The 17,878-nt window shown below is 38.3% G+C and overlaps 2 protein-coding genes across 7 annotated transcripts in view; one reads left to right on the top strand and one right to left on the bottom strand.

The window, feature by feature from the left end:
* The first annotated feature begins 894 nt into the window (after nucleotides 1-894).
* On the top strand, nucleotides 895-11,683 carry PDCD6 (programmed cell death 6). Of its 3 annotated transcripts, none has more exons than XM_064506772.1 (6): nucleotides 895-1,162; nucleotides 4,164-4,225; nucleotides 7,424-7,468; nucleotides 8,597-8,755; nucleotides 9,438-9,555; nucleotides 11,135-11,683. In XM_064506772.1, exons 1-6 carry the CDS (start codon nucleotides 1,080-1,082, stop codon nucleotides 11,139-11,141), a joined length of 474 nt encoding a protein of 157 aa, XP_064362842.1. In that variant the 5' UTR covers nucleotides 895-1,079; the 3' UTR covers nucleotides 11,142-11,683. The 3 variants fall into 3 exon arrangements, with proteins under 3 accessions (XP_064362842.1, XP_025966067.2, XP_025966066.2); XM_026110282.2 differs by having other exon boundaries at nucleotides 8,597-8,749; nucleotides 9,438-9,547; XM_026110281.2 differs by having other exon boundaries at nucleotides 907-1,162; nucleotides 9,438-9,547.
* The window catches only part of LOC112989249 (uncharacterized), a 49,834-nt gene continuing 33,671 nt past the window's right edge, over nucleotides 1,716-17,878 (bottom strand). For 2 of the 4 annotated variants that reach the window (XM_064506769.1, XM_064506768.1), the window contains 5 exons: nucleotides 17,137-17,297; nucleotides 16,565-16,679; nucleotides 14,319-14,401; nucleotides 14,004-14,208; nucleotides 1,716-12,842 (listed from right to left, as the gene is read on the bottom strand). In XM_064506769.1, coding sequence (XP_064362839.1) covers nucleotides 17,242-17,297 — 56 coding nt within the window. In that variant the 3' untranslated portion in view covers nucleotides 1,716-12,842; nucleotides 14,004-14,208; nucleotides 14,319-14,401; nucleotides 16,565-16,679; nucleotides 17,137-17,241. The remainder of the gene's footprint in view (nucleotides 12,843-14,003; nucleotides 14,209-14,318; nucleotides 14,402-16,564; nucleotides 16,680-17,136; nucleotides 17,298-17,878) is intronic. The other 2 variants (XM_064506767.1, XM_026110271.2) reach the window with 2 other exon arrangements.

The following is a 17,878-nucleotide window of genomic DNA, read 5'->3' on the forward strand; positions in this document are numbered from 1 at the left end:
ACACATTAAATTGTCCTTTAGATACATAATGTCCTATTCTTTCTTGTAAAGATTAGTATTCGCCATTCAGCACAGCGTGAACAAATTACTTTTTAGCTTTCCCAGAATGCTGCTCCTTTTGGAAAAATTAAATGGCACTTTCCTTGGCACAGTCTATGAAGCTGCCAGTTTACGTATGGTATCAATGGCACATTTATTTCTTAAGCATGCTCCTGTACAGACAGTAACTTCTTTTACTAGGAGAACATGCACCATATCATAGCTGCATCCTACATAATGAGGGGCTGGCCTGCTTATTTATCGTTTTCTTCAAGGTTAAGATCATTCCAGAGCAGGGATGCTGATATATTTAATTAACATACAGCATCTTCAAAAAGCTGGACTGCTGGAGACCTTGGAGCATGGCTCACTTCAGCCTCCTATTCGTGAGGAAAAGCAGATGCTCGTTTCAAAATTCAGGAGAGAGGTTGCACAGACAGTGGCTGTGCAGTAAGCAGGCAATCTCCCTCTCCCCCCCCCCCCCCCCCCCCCGCCCCCAATGGTTCTCCCGAGAAAGAGCAGAGAGTTTTTGCGCAGGCCTGGTCAGAATTACTGAAAGTAACCCGAGTTCGGGACCATCTTCCTGGCTTCTCACCCCAAATAGCAGTGTCTCTGCCCCCTGGCGCTGCCACATGGGGGGACGCCCCCTCGCTCCGTAAGGCGGGAGCCGCACCCCGGCCCAGTGGAAGGCCGGGCCAGCCCCGCTGCTCCCAGAAGTCACGGGCAGAAGGGCCCGGCTCGGCCCGCCCGGCGACGGCCGCCTCGGGCCTGTAGGATCCCTGCCTGCCGCTGCCCAGGCGACCGCGACGCCAGCTGCCCCCACCCCCCCTCCGAGAAAGAGCAGGCACCGCCGCGGCTTCCCGTGGGATTCCCCCGGGAGGACGCCCTCCACCTCCCGCAGTGGCTGTGCGCCTGCCCCGTTCATGACGTCACGGACCGCGCTGCGTCAGCGAGCGCGTCGCGGAACTGCACGGAATTGAGTCTGAGCTCCTCGTCCGCGGAGGGTTCCGCAGTCTCGGGTGCTGTGCTGGGGCCGGGACATGGCGGCTGGGTACCAGTATAGGCCCAACGGCGGCGGGGCCGGGATGGCCGATCCGAGCTTCCTGTGGAGCGTTTTCCAGAGGTGAGGCCTCGCGGAGCGACCTGCGCGCGGCTAGCACCGCCCTGCCCCGCTCCCCTCGGCCGCTGCCCCTGCGCGTGCGGCGCGTACCTCCACCGCCGTGCTGAGGTGGCCGCTGCCATCCTCATCTGCCTGGAGCGGAACGGCCGGGTGCGCGGGGCAGCGTCGCCTCTGGTGGGGGGGGCCCTGCCCGGGGCAGGCGCGGCCCGGCCGGGGCTGCGGTGCCTGAGGTGGCGTTGGGGGACTGGGAAGTGCCGGAACCCACCCGGCAGCCGCGGGAAGCTGTAACTGCCCCAGGGTATCCCACGGGAGGAGCAGCTTTTCGGATGCCTCGGGGTCTGTCTGGGCACCTAAACGTCGTGGTTATATCCCTATAGCAGCAACCCAAGAGAAAGTGCTGAGACAGGCTCGAGAAAAGGTATGGCTCAATTTTAGAGTAAGGAAAGGTGGATTCATGGATGCAAGAAGGTAACCTGCAAAACGCTGAAGTCATTTGTGAACTGAGAAACCAGGAACGATTGCAATCTCTGGAGGATAAATGGAAAAACACGAGAAGGCTTGTAAAAAGGAATCTGATGAATGCTTATAGCAGAAAGCTTTAAAACTCACAATAAATCCGATACATCATGAGCAGAAACTGCCAGAGAGTCAGTAGGCCAGTATTAAAACAAGTACCCGTGCTGAGACGATAGCAGTAATGAACCTAACTGGCTTCTTCATGTCCTTGTACTGTGGGAGAAATAGGGGATGTTGACACTGCACCCGTTTTTGCAGGTTAAGGAGTAGATGAAATGAACAATAAATTGCTAAAACTGGATAATATTTACTCAGTAATTCCTGAGTGACTCAGGAAATGTGATGGCTTACCTGCCAATCTTGCATGAAAACCACTTCATCTGAGGACGTGGAGGTGGTAAACAAGAATGCCACTTCTTTTTTTAAAGGGTCTAGAAAGAAACAGAGGAACAATCTGACTTCTGTACCAGGCAAACCACTTTAAACAATGTAGTTAGTGGGAAGAGTTGCATGGCTTTTGTTGAAAGCATTCCTACCTGGCAAACTACTGTATAATTCTGTGAATATATTTCATAAGGATTGAGTATAGATATGGATAGAACTGGTACAGGTGACATCTCTATAGTTTCCCAAGAGGTTTTTCAACAGTGTGAAGTATCAAAGGCCTTTAAAGAAATTTAGCAGCCGTAGAATAGAAGGGAGGGTCCTTTGATGGATAAATAGCTGACTAAAAAAAAGAACGTACGGTTATCTGTCACACTGATGGATGAAGTGCTTCTGGGATCTTCACTTAACTCATTCATAAGCAACTGGGGCTGCTTATGAGGGTGAAATGAAGGTGAATGATAGGTGAAATTTGTTCATTACACTAAGTCCTCGCTCTTAGTATAAAAATTATTATGAAAGCTTGCAGGAGCACCTTATAATACTGATTGATGGATTTTAAGAAAGATGATGGTCATATAACGGTTAATGAAATCCAGAATAGATATGTGAGTTACCAGAGGAAGAGCCACCTTAACTTCACATAACTTTATGTATAACATTAATGTTCTTTAACCTGACCAATGCTCGGGACCAATTCATAGGCATAGGTAAGTTATAACACATTTTCATGAAAATGTCAGCACTCAATAGCAGCTCATAAAAGGTAAATTAAATGTTAGGAATTATTAGGAAAGAAATAGGAAATAACAATAACAAAGGAAATGGTTTTTTATTATTGTATAATCTATGCAACTTATGCCTGCAACTTGAATATTATATGCAGTTTAGATCCTTTCCCTACCTCAGAAATGATACAGTAGAAAGAATTTTAAAAGATTAGAAAAAGACAGCAAAGAATAAATAAAATGGCTTCTACAGAAGGACCAGCTAAGCATGACTCTGCTTTGGAATGGAAATAACTGAGAGGAAATAAAAAATTGTCAGTGGCATGGAGAATGTGGAGTATTGATCCTACTCCAGGACAAGAAGCAGGAAGCATCAAATTAAGCTGGTAGGTAGAGTCTGTTATCTTCAGAACTGATTAGCTTAGCATTCCTCATGCCTACACCTAAGTGAGGTTTGCCATTTTATAGGACCTCTATCTTTTCTCTGCTTCAGTCATCCAAAACTAGCCCTAGCTTTGATTTTTTTCTTTGACCTAAAAAGGTTTCACTCCTTCCTCTTCCTCTTAACTGCTTAAATGTGGCAGTCTTCAGAAATGAGTTTGTGGATTTGAGCCCCCCTCAAGTAGAAGATGGAGACAAACAAGTCTTGAGTGGCCACTACCTTCCTTCTATAAAATGGAAGGAAGCCACCATCACCTTTAGATATCCTTCTAAAGGAGTGACCCTGCTTTAGCTGTGTAGAAATGACTTGGTTTCTTAACTTCAAGACAAAACTCCAAGACTATAGACTGTGAAGGCTCAGTGGAAGTTGCTACCTACTTACTGTTATTATGTGCTTGAATGCCAGAAGAGGGTCAGGCTTGCAGTAGGTTATATCTGCACTTTGCACTGGTTACATTAGTGGCTTTCTCTACATTACCAGCATCTTACCGTGAGAAACTGAATGCCTAAGTTAGGGCTGTGCTTTGGGAGCCAAACTAAGTATTGTGACATGAGGCATTTTGTGGATTTAACCTTTCCATTACAGCATTGTGCACTCTGCTCTTACTAGAAAAAAAAAATCCTTTCTTGTGTGGATTATGCCAAAATTGTCTTATTGTCAGTATGGATGCTTGTGTGGATCTCTTAACTCATAAATAAGATTAGAAGAATTGTCTGTAGTTTTGTATTCTGTTCCAGTATGTCTCACAGGCCTTAATGATGTGTTTGATTTGTAGTAAGGTGAAATGGTTTACCAAATAAAATGATGACTTTTCCCTAAAAGTTTACTCTTATTTTTGTGAGTAGGAATTAGAATGATTAGATCTCCACAACTGTAAGTGGAACCTGTTAACTGCACACATTTAAAGCTTACTACTTTTTTTTTTTTTTGTCAGGGTTGATAAAGATAGGAGTGGAATAATATCTGATAATGAACTTCAACAGGCATTATCTAATGGTAAGTCTGTAAATGAGCAGTGAGATAGTTACTTGTAAACTTAATGCTAAATTTCATGAGACTGATTATTTCATGTAAAAGTTCTTTGCTGGGGGGGGGTTAACACCTATTAACACCATCTACAGCCAAACACAGCCAACATTTAATCTACAGACAAAGACTAAAGGGGAGGAGAAAAGTGGACAGTCTTCTCCTCCCCCCCCTTTTTTTTGAGCCCATTGTTCTTATTTTTTTGATTTCAAGGAAAATTTTCTGGTTTTGATGCATGTTAATAATAATGCACTACAAGCAGAGTTCCTATTGTAAGCCCCATTGTTTTGCCTTCTGGGGAGAGAAGGCATGTATATCACTATTTTTTTTCAGCTGTTTCCCATAAAACAGTGATTTATATTCCTCACTCATCACTACTAAACCTGTCATTTATTATTTTTTTTAAACCAGCATCAGTGTATAACCTCGACAAAGATTATATGTTCACAGCCAGGCTTTGTTACTGTATGTAAATCTTTTTGTACATTATGGTACAGGAAATGAAGATTGGTAAGAGTTACTGATGAGCAATAACTTTTTCTATTTTTCCTCCCTTAATGAGGGATAACTAGGTGAGGAGAGTTGTTTTTAAGAAGTAGGAAGATGCAGTCCAGATCCAGTATTAAAACGTGATAGTAGTGTTTCAGTTCCCTGTCATTACACTTGAAGAGTAACTAGGATGTGCTCAAATAACTTATGGAAGCAAATAAAAACAGAAGAATCTTTCCAATAGCTTTTTTTTTTTCTTTTTTTTTTCCTGGCGACTGGAGCTGTTTGGAGTTATACCTTGGCCTTTTTTTTTCTCCTGAGAAATTTGAAAAACTGGATTTTGAAGCTGCTTGCACATCTTGAGTCCATGTCAAGTTCCGCTTCTCAGAATGTTTAATTCTCTCATCCTTTCTGATCTATTGTGCCTGAGAAAGGCTTAAACTGGTATTGTGAGCTGCACTGCAAAAGACTCTTTTTTGTCAGTCATCACCTGACTTGTAATAAATTCAGATCAATCTATTTGGTAAAAATGTATTTTTTTAAAATAAATTAGCCTTATGAGATGTTTATGTTCAGTAATGTATTTGATAAGTTAAAAGCAGTGCATCAGTTCACCTGATTCCTGAATAAAATATTTTGTTCTGAACAAAAACTTCAGCAAAAGCTGAAGTTAATAAAGTCACAGTTTTCATTTGAGATTCCAGTGCTGTTCATAGCAGCCTTTGCCGCTTTAAACTTAATATCCTTTGAATATCTTCTCATCTGATGGTCTTCACTACTTATTACACAAATATATTAAATTCTATCCAAACTATTTTCATTCCGTATTTACAGTACATATTAGCAGTTTCAATGGTTGGCAGTTATGACAAGTCTCCACCAAATTAATGCTGGCAAAATGTTTACAGAACTACAAATTAACTTGATTTTCCAGTTTTCCTTTATTCTAAAAGATTCTAGATCTTATATACCAAAGTGTACATAGCTGTCATGCAATCTTACATGGGCTAAAAGAATGTAGATGTATTTATTTCTAAAACCCTAAAAAAGAATGCATAGCTCTCATTACAGACTGAAGTTGGATTTTAGTGTTTTTGACATCCAGCATTTCAAAATGCCAAATTTATGTAAATAACAATATATTTATCTGAAAGGGATTATCACTTTTTAGAGTTGTTTGCACAATAAAATCCTCTGCTTTCTTTTTTTTCCTCTCCTGCCATATAAAATTAATAGTAATGAGTCAGGGAGGTGGAGGGAGTAGTCCTTTAAGTTTATTAGAACAGACTGTCAGACTGAAACTGGTACAGTTCCTCAGCACTGGAGTTGGTCTGCTTTATGGAATCTGGTTTAGTCTCTTTGAAAATTTCAACATGAAATAAATTATCTTTCAAACTCTGTTTTTACTTTTTCCTCTATTCTGTTGAGAGTTAAATGCTGGCACCCTATTAATAATTCCATTATTTCTGATCCTTATCAGGAAACATACAACTCCAAGGCATTGTTATTCTCTAAAGTACTGATGTTTCTTATGCATTTTCAGAGCTACTTTTATTCTTCTTTCTCCACTAACCCAGACCTTACATTTCTCTTTATGTGCAAATAGTTGTATAGTCTGACTACAGTAAAGGTTTTTCTCCACTTTTTGCTGCATCTGCAGAGTTATACTAATACAGTTTCCTGTTACAGGAGAAATTCAGCATTGGTGTAAGTGAAACTTACACCACTGCCTCTTGATTCAGCAAAGCAGCAATGTTTTTGGAAAGCCTGCTTAATACCAATGCATTAGGTCAGAGACTGCATCATTGCAAACATCTCTACAGTACCCATGTGGCTATTTTGCCATATATTTTTTGCCATATATTTCAGCCATATTGGCTATTTTGTGGTCCCTATACTTAACTTCAGTAAACTTCATACAAGCTTTTTTGATCCTCCTGGAACTTTCACAGACTCTAGAGAAGTAATGATGATATTCTAGATGAGAAGCAGTATGTCTTAATTTACAGCTTAACATTTCTTAGTACTGTGGAATGCTTCCAAACTAGTGGAAACTAGTCCAACATGAGTAGCTGCTCTCAAAATTCAGGAACAGATATTCAAAGAAGAAAAAAGTTCCTCCTCAGATGATTACTGCTCAAGTGCTTTTATGCAGCAACATTTCTTCCTGGTCTGAAAATGATAACTTAAACTAACACTTCATTGATTTAGCAGCAGAGGTGGAATTTATACTAAACAACTGGAAATGGCACTGGGTGATTCTGAAATGTTAGGAACCCCTTTTTCCAATTCTGTCAGAAACTAAATGCCCTGGAGTAATCCACCTGCAAAATAAGACATAAGCAGATATTCCCACTAAGGAATAGATATAAGACCTCGTTTGATTTATACCTTACAATTCATCTGCTCCAATGAGTGGAGAACTGTGGTTGTTTTGTTTTGTGCAGCCTGAAGAAATTATTTTGGTTTCTGTAAAGCATTGGTCAGAAGTCATCCCTGAATAGTCAATAGTTTAGTTATTTCAAAGCAGCCTTGTTTTAATCATATGTGAGCTCCATGTCATCTAGCTCCGAATTCACTATATAAGTTTTGATCTGTGCTTTTTTAATTGTTGTTTGGTTGAATTTTTTTTTAAGTGTTGCTTAGTATTGAGGAACTAATTAGTTGTTCCTGTTTCAGGCACATGGACTGCTTTTAATCCAGCAACAGTCCGGTCAATTCTTGGTGAGTGTAATTGTGTTATGTGAAATATTCAGGGTATATTGTTGTTTTATGTTTTGTTCAGGTGATTGAGAACTCCACCTATTGTTGCATGGCTTTTGACAAATAATTATATATTGAATTGTATAATAAATGCCTGTTTCAAGCCCTTTTGAAGCAGTTTAGTTGTCATAGTATAAATAAGCTGGTCTTTCTTTCATTATAAGACAGTACTTTACTCTTCCTTCCTGTAGACAGCCTAATAGTAGTAAGATAAACTGAAATATTGGCCACTTTGAGAAACAGAAATGTATTCCTTTTGTGTATACATACATGCACTTGTCAAAGTAACCTGGGAAAATGTTACTAGACAACTGAATAGATAACAAACATAGTAAGAGTATAGGGAAATGGTCAGCTTTAAATATTTAAAAAGGCATTACACAGCTTGCCTTAATTTTTCCCATTGTATTTTAATCCTGTGTTCTGCTCCAAAAAGACAAAACAGAGGCTTTACTTTTTTTTTTTTTTTAAATGCATCTTAAAGTACATTCCAGCAATGTAGAAGATGAGTGGTAGAACAGAAAGAGGAAAAATTCAAGCTCAGTCTTATCTATCATACTGCTTATAAATCTAAGGACTAAGTATTTTGCTATGTTTTTTTTAATAAATATTAAGCAGGAGTCAGAATTCTGTCACTGTACAACATGCTATTTGTATAAAAAAGACACAGCCTTGACAAGTATCAGTAAGTCAAATGCAGATTAGCATTTCAGCACATGTAGCAGTCAATGGGTGTTACAGACTTTTTCTTTCCATAAGTCCTTAGAAAAGAGCCACACACTCTCTCCTTTTGTCACTGGATGATCAGTCAAGCCCTTAATGTTTTTGCTGTCACATTGGAAATGAAAACCCAGGAAAAACAACATTATTCTGTGATTCACCCTGGCCCTCTTTTATCTTGCTTTAACCTTTCCCTTTCACTGGACTTCTGTGTTTGCCTTGCATTAGCAGCACTTTCCAGAAAGTTACTTGCATCTCAGCAATTTCTCATCTTTCTTCAGAACTTTCCAAAGTATTCTCACCTCCTTTTTAAAATTAATAGATCTGAAAAGTTGTGTTTTACGTGTCTATTTCTTTTCTTTGTTTCAGGCATGTTCGACAGAGAAAACAAAGGTGGTGTGAACTTCAGTGAATTCACAGGAGTCTGGAAGTATATCTCAGACTGGCAGAATGTCTTTCGAACGTATGATAGGGACAATTCTGGAATGATTGACAAAAATGAGCTAAAGCAAGCACTAACAGGTTTTGGTAATTCATTTGTAATTACAGCTTTTTCATAGCTTTGTATTATTAAATGAGCTTACAGTTAGGGCCGTACTACTCTGGCAAATGTGACTAAAAAGAAAAATGAGATGGGTGAAAATGCAGTTACCTTTTTTAGATATAAGGTGCCTTTTAAAGGTACGATGCTGCAGGCACTTTCATTTTTTCCATAAGAGGCAAAAAAAAAACCCTGCATATGTCAATACATAAGTGTGGAATATTTTCTGTCTATTAGCTGCTCTGAGAGCATTACCAATATTTCAGTTAAATGTTTTAACTTAGGAGGGGACTTGACAGCTTTCCTCATTTTAAAATAAGGCTAACTGTCTACACTACAGTAGGATTCTGATGGCAAAAGAACTTTAATGCAATTGACTTCATTTATAAAAACCAGAGATGCAGCCCTAAACAGTCCTTTCAACCAACTAGTCAGTCTAATCAGTGATCTTTTGCTGTGACTTTGTGTATAATCATTATTGAGCATGATCTTATTGAATGCATTTTAATTGAATGCCATTGTTACGCAGTAGATACTCATTAAAAAAAAGTTAGTCTCTTGTAATTGTTTTTGTTGTTGTTTGTTATACCTGCCCTCTAAATAATCTAATTCTTTTTATAGAATGACTGTAGTTAAGTGAAGCCTTTTAAATCATTTCTTTTTTCCAAGGTTATCGACTCTCTGACCAATTCTATGACATCCTTATTCGGAAATTTGACAGACAAGGAAGAGGGCAAGTTGCTTTTGATGACTTTATTCAGTGCTGTGTTGTCTTACAGGTAAGAAAGTAAGTGTACTTTAACTTCCAATTAGGAAAAAAAAACCCTTACTGTTCCTAAACTTCTCACTTTGACTGTAATATTAGATATAAAACTTGCTTATAAATAAACATCCATTTAAATAAAGTGGACAGGACATGTTAGAAACATCTCACTTTGTCTTCACTTATCCATTTGCATCACTTAAATTTGATCAAAATATTTAACAGATCAAAAACTGTATTGGGAAAAATAACATAAAATAGTCTCAATGCTATTAAAAGGAAAACATTTAATACTATTTCCATTAGTTTAATAAATACGTTTTCTCCAAATCGTGGGTGTGTTAGAACTGCAGTGTCACGTCCCATGACACTTTCCAGGATAATCAGAAATTAAACTCTTTTAATCTAGGTTGTGGGGCTTTATACGTCTTTGTTTAAGGCAGACTAACTAAAAAAGAATTTGACATGGCAGATGGGTGGGTTAGTCTTAATTGCTGTTCCTGCAAGGGCAGTGGTTCAGTAAAACACAAAAAACCCAACAGAACAAACAAAACAAAAAACCCACATCAACAACAAAACACTTCCTGTAACAAACCTATATATGAATACTTACATTAGGAAAAACTACAATTTTTATAGCTATGTTTTACTGCTTAAAATCCATCACTAAATGATTTCTCACTTCAATGCTTAAAGTTTCTCTAAACTGCTCTGATTCTTCTGAAGTGCATTTAAGACTTTAGGAAAAGTTGGGAAACTGCAGCAGTGGACAAGCTGAATTATAGTAGGAGAGGGAGGATTCTTTCTTAGTGACCTGCATTGCACCAGTATCTTAAATGTTCTCTGACATGCAACATGAAGAGAACGGTGCTGGAGTACTACTTCCTTATTTGCAAACAGGTGTTTTTGTTCCTTTCCTTTTAGCTTTATGCTTATAGCCATAACTGCTTGCTGCTGCTGAAAACATCAGTTGTTCTTGCATTCATTTGTAGTAGGTGTTAACTGTACTTTGTTATAAATTTAAACTCTAATAAAGAGGTCTTTAAAGAGAGCGTCATTCTGCTGGTGTTTGTGAAACCATACTGGCACTTATTTTGGTCCATTATCTGTATTGCCTATCATCTCTAAATGCTCATCTGTAATTAGGAGGTTTATGAAGACAGCTGAGATCCTAATGTAACACTGTGTTTATTTGGTAGAGGGTGAGAATTTGGATTCTCATTGGTTTCTTTGTCTAGCTGTATGACCTTTAAATGTCTTATGAACATGTCTTATGAGCCTTTTCCCCCTTTTTAAAGCCAGTCACAAGAAGCTGGCTGGCTGAACTGTCTAAGAGGTGCCTAGATAGGCTTAGATGTTGTATCATACAATGATGCTTAGATGTTGTATCATACAATTATTTTAAAAATCAGATCTGCTGCATAGCTCAAACATGAGTCACAGCAGAGAACTGCATGAGAATATAGTATGCATGAGAATGTAAACTGACCAAAGGGTAATGATCAGAAAGTGTTCATAAAGCTATCAAAACCTAGGTGGCAAGTGGAATATATAGTAGTCTAAACTTTCCCTGTGTACAGTTTTTTTTTATTTTTCTTTTCAGAGGCTGACTGATGTATTCAGACGTTATGATACTGATCAAGATGGCTGGATTCAAGTGTCTTATGAGCAGTATCTTTCCATGGTCTTCAGCATTGTATGACAGTGACAGCTAGGAATTGCACACTGACATTATACAGACTGGAGTTGCCAAATCATTATGTACTGAAAAAGATGACTGATATATCAAAATGGATACAACTTCTCATTCTTAAATTTTGTATGTTGGTCACCACCTTTACAATGTTTGTACTGTCTGTCTGTTGGCTTTTACTTTGTATTGCTGTACCACCTGACCATATCATGCTTACTCACAGTACAGAAAGCACAGAATCTAGACTTAACTAGTGTAATGTCACCTTTCTTCCATATATCTTGCATGGGGAAAATGACTTTTTAGAAATGCCAAATTAAAATAGTGCTTGTTAGTTTGTAAAGAAATTTGAAAGTCAGACTTGCACAATGTTTTTGCATGTGCCTTACTTTTATAAGAGAATTTAATGTATTCACTTTTAATACAGAGTTTAAAATTAAGTAAAAATATTTGACCAACTTTTTCTAGTCTACTCTTTTGCATAGGTATTTTTAAGGGGGTGGTGGTTGCATTTCTGTAGTTTATTTTTCCATGGTTTAGAGCAAGGTTAGAGCTTGAACCTTAAGCAGCACCAGGCCCTTAGCATACATACCACCTACCATTTAGCCAATAAAGTTTGGGAAGGGAAAAAAAGGGTTGTTTAAAAAAAATTCCTTAAGAAATAGGAGAAACTAGTATTATTACATAGTAGGCCAGGGTGGTTCTTAGATGAATACACTACTGGCCAAGTTAATGGTTCTGTCCAAGCTGCTCTTAATGTTGTTCCAAGGGTGAGAGAGGAACTTCATTCCTTTGTACCTCAGGATGGTAAAGCTACATTTTATGTCTTGTGCAAGCTCTTTTGCCTGCCTTTTCCTACTTATACTCCCTGACAGCCACACTTCCCTGTGTAAAGCAATGATGGCATAAATTTGTCCATGCTATCTCAGCTGGAGAGGTGACAGGACAAACATTTTTCTACACTGATTCTGATAATACCAAGTTGCTAAAATGCCTCCTTTTCTAAGATGCTATGCCAGGTAAAATTTGACATATTTTGCCATGATCAAGATGATGTAATTTCTGCCAATGACTGTTAGAAACACAAACCTAAATGCATACAAGATCTTTGTGCCAAACTGGCATTTCAGAGCAACTGCTCTTAAATCCACACTTTTTCACATTTCACTGTAACAGAACTAATGATCAACACTGAACTATAGACACTGTCATCCTCCTAGCCCATACTTTAACTGAGTATATATAAAAGGATCGGGTAACACTACAGAAGGTCCTAAAGCAAAGTAGCAAATTGGTAACATAAAAAAACCAAAATGATTATCCTGAAACCTACTGATTGGGGGGGGGGGGGGGATACTGCCTTGAGTTAAAAGCAAGCCACCTAAGGGGGAATGGAGGATGTCATCTACAGAAGAATGGGTACACTTAAGTCTTAAATCCAGTTGTAAACTGATTTAATTTCCTTACTGGTGCAAGACAAAACTGACAGGAAGTAAGTGAAGCCTGCTTGCTTAACACAGAACATGCTTACCTTATCCAATTCAATTAAAAAAAACATTCAAGAAGAAATATTACTTACCTGAAACTGTTACTCTTCAGGATATGTTCACGAAGATAGCTATAGGCAAGAGCTTTGACTCAAAGACTTATTTTTTTTAACCACTGCAATACTGATGTATTCCCAAGGTCACCTCCCACTCCCACCCCAGGTCATTGTATGTAGGCCGTCCACACGCTGTCATTTGTTTCAAATTACATAATTAACTACAGACACAGGCAAATAAGCTGTCTTTCGCAGGGGCATCTATACATAAACCAATGCTGTGAGTGATACCAAGCAGCATTCCAGGAGATTACGCAGTGAGGAGCCAGTCCTCAGACCAAAAGACAACCCTCCTAAAAATCAGCATTATTCCTAAGCACCTCCAGCAACAGTATAGTACCTAGTGTCAGGGTGAAGATGGCCATGTGGCAACACTGCAGTTATGAACTAAAGATACAGTGTGCAAAGAAAATACTACCAGTCCTCAAGTGCTAATGAAACAGACCCTTAGTGACAGTTTGATAACATTTTTTAAAGACTGTTTTCTAGTGCAAAATATCTGGGGACAGGCTGATGGTCTCCAAAGGGCTCTGTAGCATAAGCACACAGAAACAACTTTTTGAGAGATCACTCAAGAGGTAACAAGGAATACAGCAGAGAACTGGCACAGGCTGTTGTATCCAAACCTTTTTGCCAGAAATTATGAATCATTATACTGGCTAGAAAGCTTACAATTTATCCCCCAAAGTATGTTCTACTTTGGATTTTGAACAATGGTTTTATAAGGAAAAGTGATACTAGTTCAAAGGGCTCTGGTATAGCGCCCCCAAAAGCTTGCCTCAGCACCAAAGCTTATGGTATAGTTGTATTAGTGCTGAAGGATAACAAGCATTTAGATGCTGCTGCTCTGCAGGCTATCAATGCCTAGTTTATAAAGATTATTTCTTGACAAAGAACCAAAGTCTAGAGAATAGGAACAGGAAGAAGACTCATTCTGCTCCAGTTCTGTACTACATGGGAACAACAAGCAGTAGATAACGACAATGAGGTTTCCTGGGTGTAAGGATTAGCCAGAAGGTGATTCAAGGAAAATGGCCAAGATAGGAAAACAGAAGTAGCGAGACGGCTCAGCTTGTATATCTTGTTGAAGAAATAACTGGGAGGATGACAGAACTTCCAGGGCCTGTTTTACTACCTTCTCCCTCCACCTCCATCCCCGCCGTGAGGTCTTCTTACCTGGTACCTTGAGGGACACTAGAGATTTTGGTTTTGTTTTTAAAACCAGGAGCTTTAAACAGTCAGGTGCCTGGATTTATGGTTTCCTTTTCCTAGTATCAGCTGAATCCTCCTTTAAAGGCGGCAGGGTTGAACTGAGTAAGAAGGAATAAGACAATCTAAATCACCACCTCTCAGGCGTCATGCTTCTAGGATGAGATGCTGGCTGAAGAGAAAGAAGGGAAAACAGGCAGATCCTTAAGGTGGATGTCTCCATTGGCAAAAACTGATTGAGAGAGAGACGCTGTACAGGAAAACAGCCTGATATATAAGTACCTGGCCTTACGGAGGGAGGCAAGTAGTCACAGAAATGCTCCAGATGAGGCAATGATGCTTAGCACTCACAATTCTACATAGCCCTAGGGGAAAAAGAAATTAAAAAAAAAAAAAATTAAAAAAAAAAAAGTCACTCCTGACAAACAATCCCTTTGCAGAGTTGCACCCTGAAGATGCTTCTGTTTTTTTTGGTTTTTCTTCCCTCTTCATGCAAATGCTAAGAAATTGGACTCCACAAAGAAGTGTGTTTTTGGGATAAGAGAGATGCTCTGTGTTTGAAGTCAGCTAGTACAGAAGTTGGCTATACCTGTTTGATAAGAAAAAGGATACGGGCGGGGGGGGGAGTCTGTAATCAGTTGGGGAGGTGATGTCTATATGCCAACAGCCAGTCAAATTTGGGACTGCCAAGTGGCAAACTCCAGCCCAATTACCACTATACAAATTGTACACTGAAGCTCTTCATTTCCAAATTTTGCAAAGAAGAAGATAGAAAAATAAAAAGAGATTAAGGAGAAAACAGCAATGCAGCTCAAACTCTGGCTCACCTATGCGACTGAAAGGAACTGAGAAAAAATACAGTACACTGCTGGTAGTAATTGCACATTAGGAATAAGGGAGGACTGGAGCACATATTACAAGATACTACCAGCTTAAAAAAATTCCCTAGGTAATAGCATTTACATACAAGAACCAACAGACAATCATCTCAAGAAGTTTACTAATTTTGGTAAGAACTCAACAACGAAAACAGAGAAACGAGAGGCATCTACAGACTCCAAACACTTATCTACAGACCACAGAACCATCAATAAACCAATGCTGAAAAGCATTTCCTACCATAGTTTGGTCATTATTCCAACTCCATTTCAAAATGCAGGAACTGTTCTCCCAGTGTAGGATCCAGGCAAAAAACAGGAACAGGAACCGTTCCCCAGAACAAAAATAAAAACAAGGGAACTTGGAGGTAGAAAGAATATCTAATTTGGAAAGATGTCAACCACCTACTGGACACCACTAGAAGATACAATAATGGCAGTAAAACCCCAGATGGAGTGAGAAATGGGGGGGGAGGGGGGAGTGTCCTCTACAACCTCAACTGAAAAAACAGCATTCAAATGTCTTATCTTTAACTGACAAAATTATAGAAGTAAGGAATATTTTTGGTAACATTTATTTTTCTAGTTTTATAATTTTAGTTACACTACACTGTGAGAAAGTGTAACACTAGCAAAAATAGTTTCTGATAATTTTCCAGTATAGACAATAACTGATCAGTCCCATAGAGTTTTTAAATCAAAATCTGTCAGAAACGTGTGGAAGAAAGTAAGATTATTACTATTTTTTTTCTTTAAACTAAAAGGTCCAATTGGTAATTCAACAGATAGGAGAGTATGGCACAACTATTGAGATCAAGACGTTAGAAATCACTTAAAACCCTTCAATAAATATGAGGAGGAAAGGAGGTAGTGAAGGGGAATGAAAAAGGAAAGTGGATTTTTTCTGATGCACAAGCAAAACAATTACAGAAGGAGAATTTTAGAGAATCAAGTTTACATAGTCTATAATCAATTGCTTTGTTGACTTTGTATTAAAATCTACACGATAAGATCCAAATGTTACTTCAGTGAACACAAAGATATTATGACAGGTCATGAAGACTAACCCAGGTTTAGCACGAATATTTAATACAGAGACAGCAAAATATTTCACATGTGGGTGAGAAGAAAAACGACAGTCCACAACATAGTAATGAAAAGAGAAAACAGACTTTGGGAGTAATCTGCCTCACTCTAGTCCTTTTCTTTAGTCTCATAGTAAGGTATATGTGACTTTACAAAGTACACTCCAGAGCCAGGCATTCACAGTGTCACCTCAACTTAGGGCTCAGGGGTGCAGGGAAAAGAAGAGTTAAGCATGAACCACTGATAAACATCATGAACTGACAGACATTTCTCAGTACGTCATTTTGATTAACTAAATTATCCCTAACCATTATTTTATCTGCCTCTCCTGGAAATTCTAATGTTTTTTTAATATGCTCTTGCAGTAGAAACAATGAAGAATTTCTATCTTTGTATAGATCAATTAATCACTTCAGGACTACCAGTGTGACTCAAATGAGCTTTTAAGTCAATTTTTAACAGGTTCATTCTGAACAACAGGATTAAAAAGTCTAAATATATTTCCCATGTGTCTCTTTTTACATCGCAAAACTGAAAACTAGTAAAATATGCCCCATTACATACCTATCCCCCAGAACTGTTTACATTTTCTCATGTAACATCATATTAAACCCAGAGAGCAGCTTTGCTGTGACATTCTCCATTCATTCTGCTAAAGAGAAATGTAGTGTATCCATTTCTAAAAAAAAAAAAATAAATATAAATAAATAAATAAATAAATATATATATATATATATATATATATATATATATATATATATAAAATAAAGTAAATAAAAAACACTAATCATAAAGCATTAAATTAACTGAATTGGCCTTAAATTTGTGTGAGGAAAAGTACATCCGTATTTTCATGCAACTGACCTGTATTTTCAGTGAATATTCTTTCTAAAGAGATAACATAAAAGTAAACCTTTCTTTTTTGTGTGTGGGGGAAGAGGGTTTAAAAGGGCGACTACCTTTTAGCAGACATTGACATATTTGCCAAAATAACAGAATGTTTCTCTGCAATATACTAAGACAGAACAAATGCATTGAAAAAGCCTAAGCAAAATACTATGTTAACCTCTGTTATGTGCAAGTTTGTGTTCCATCTATATTTAACATATTAAAGGATTACACCCTACCTCCCTTACCCCTTGCAAAAACAAACACAGAATTAAATGCAGTCTCTTTCCTGAAAGCCAAGAGATGGAGATTCTTGAATCTGTTCATGGTTCCAGTTCAGCTGTTGTTACTTCTTAATCTTTTTCTCTAGTTTCTATTAGCACATTGACTAATGTCTGAATATTGAGTTCTAGAAAGGGGAGACAAAAACATTTTGAAGTTACTTCACATAATACAGCATATAACATGTTCAAATCAAAGTTTTACCGTTAACAAGCCTTCCTAATTCTAGCAGAGTAAGCACAGTTTGCCTTTGTCAAAAATCACATCCAATGACAGCTATCCTATGGCATGCGCCACACCTCTTCAAATATTTTATAAATCCATTTCCAAAGAAGAATCCTTTAGTTTGAATAGTAAATCACTGTTCTTAACATTAAGGAATATTTTTGTGCTAATGGGAAAAAAAAATGTCACATAATAAACCAGCTTTTGGGTAATGCTTCCATTTTGTTATCCCTATGTTTTTGATCCATTTTGAGTAATCTCATCTACTATTAGGCCATCCACAGTTGATTATGCATGCATTCCAATACATATTTTTTTCTTTATGCTCATACACCTTCTCCCTACAGTTCCCACCCCAACAGTACAAACTCCCTGACCCTGAAATAACTGGCTCAGGATATCACATGCTAGACAGCAAGATGACACAGGAAAAACCTTTCAGTCCAAGAAAGGTGTATTCATGCTATCAGATTCTTCATCCCA

The sequence above is a fragment of the Dromaius novaehollandiae genome, chromosome 2 (genome assembly GCF_036370855.1).
Source record: "Dromaius novaehollandiae isolate bDroNov1 chromosome 2, bDroNov1.hap1, whole genome shotgun sequence".
Lineage (NCBI taxonomy): Eukaryota > Metazoa > Chordata > Aves > Casuariiformes > Dromaiidae > Dromaius > Dromaius novaehollandiae.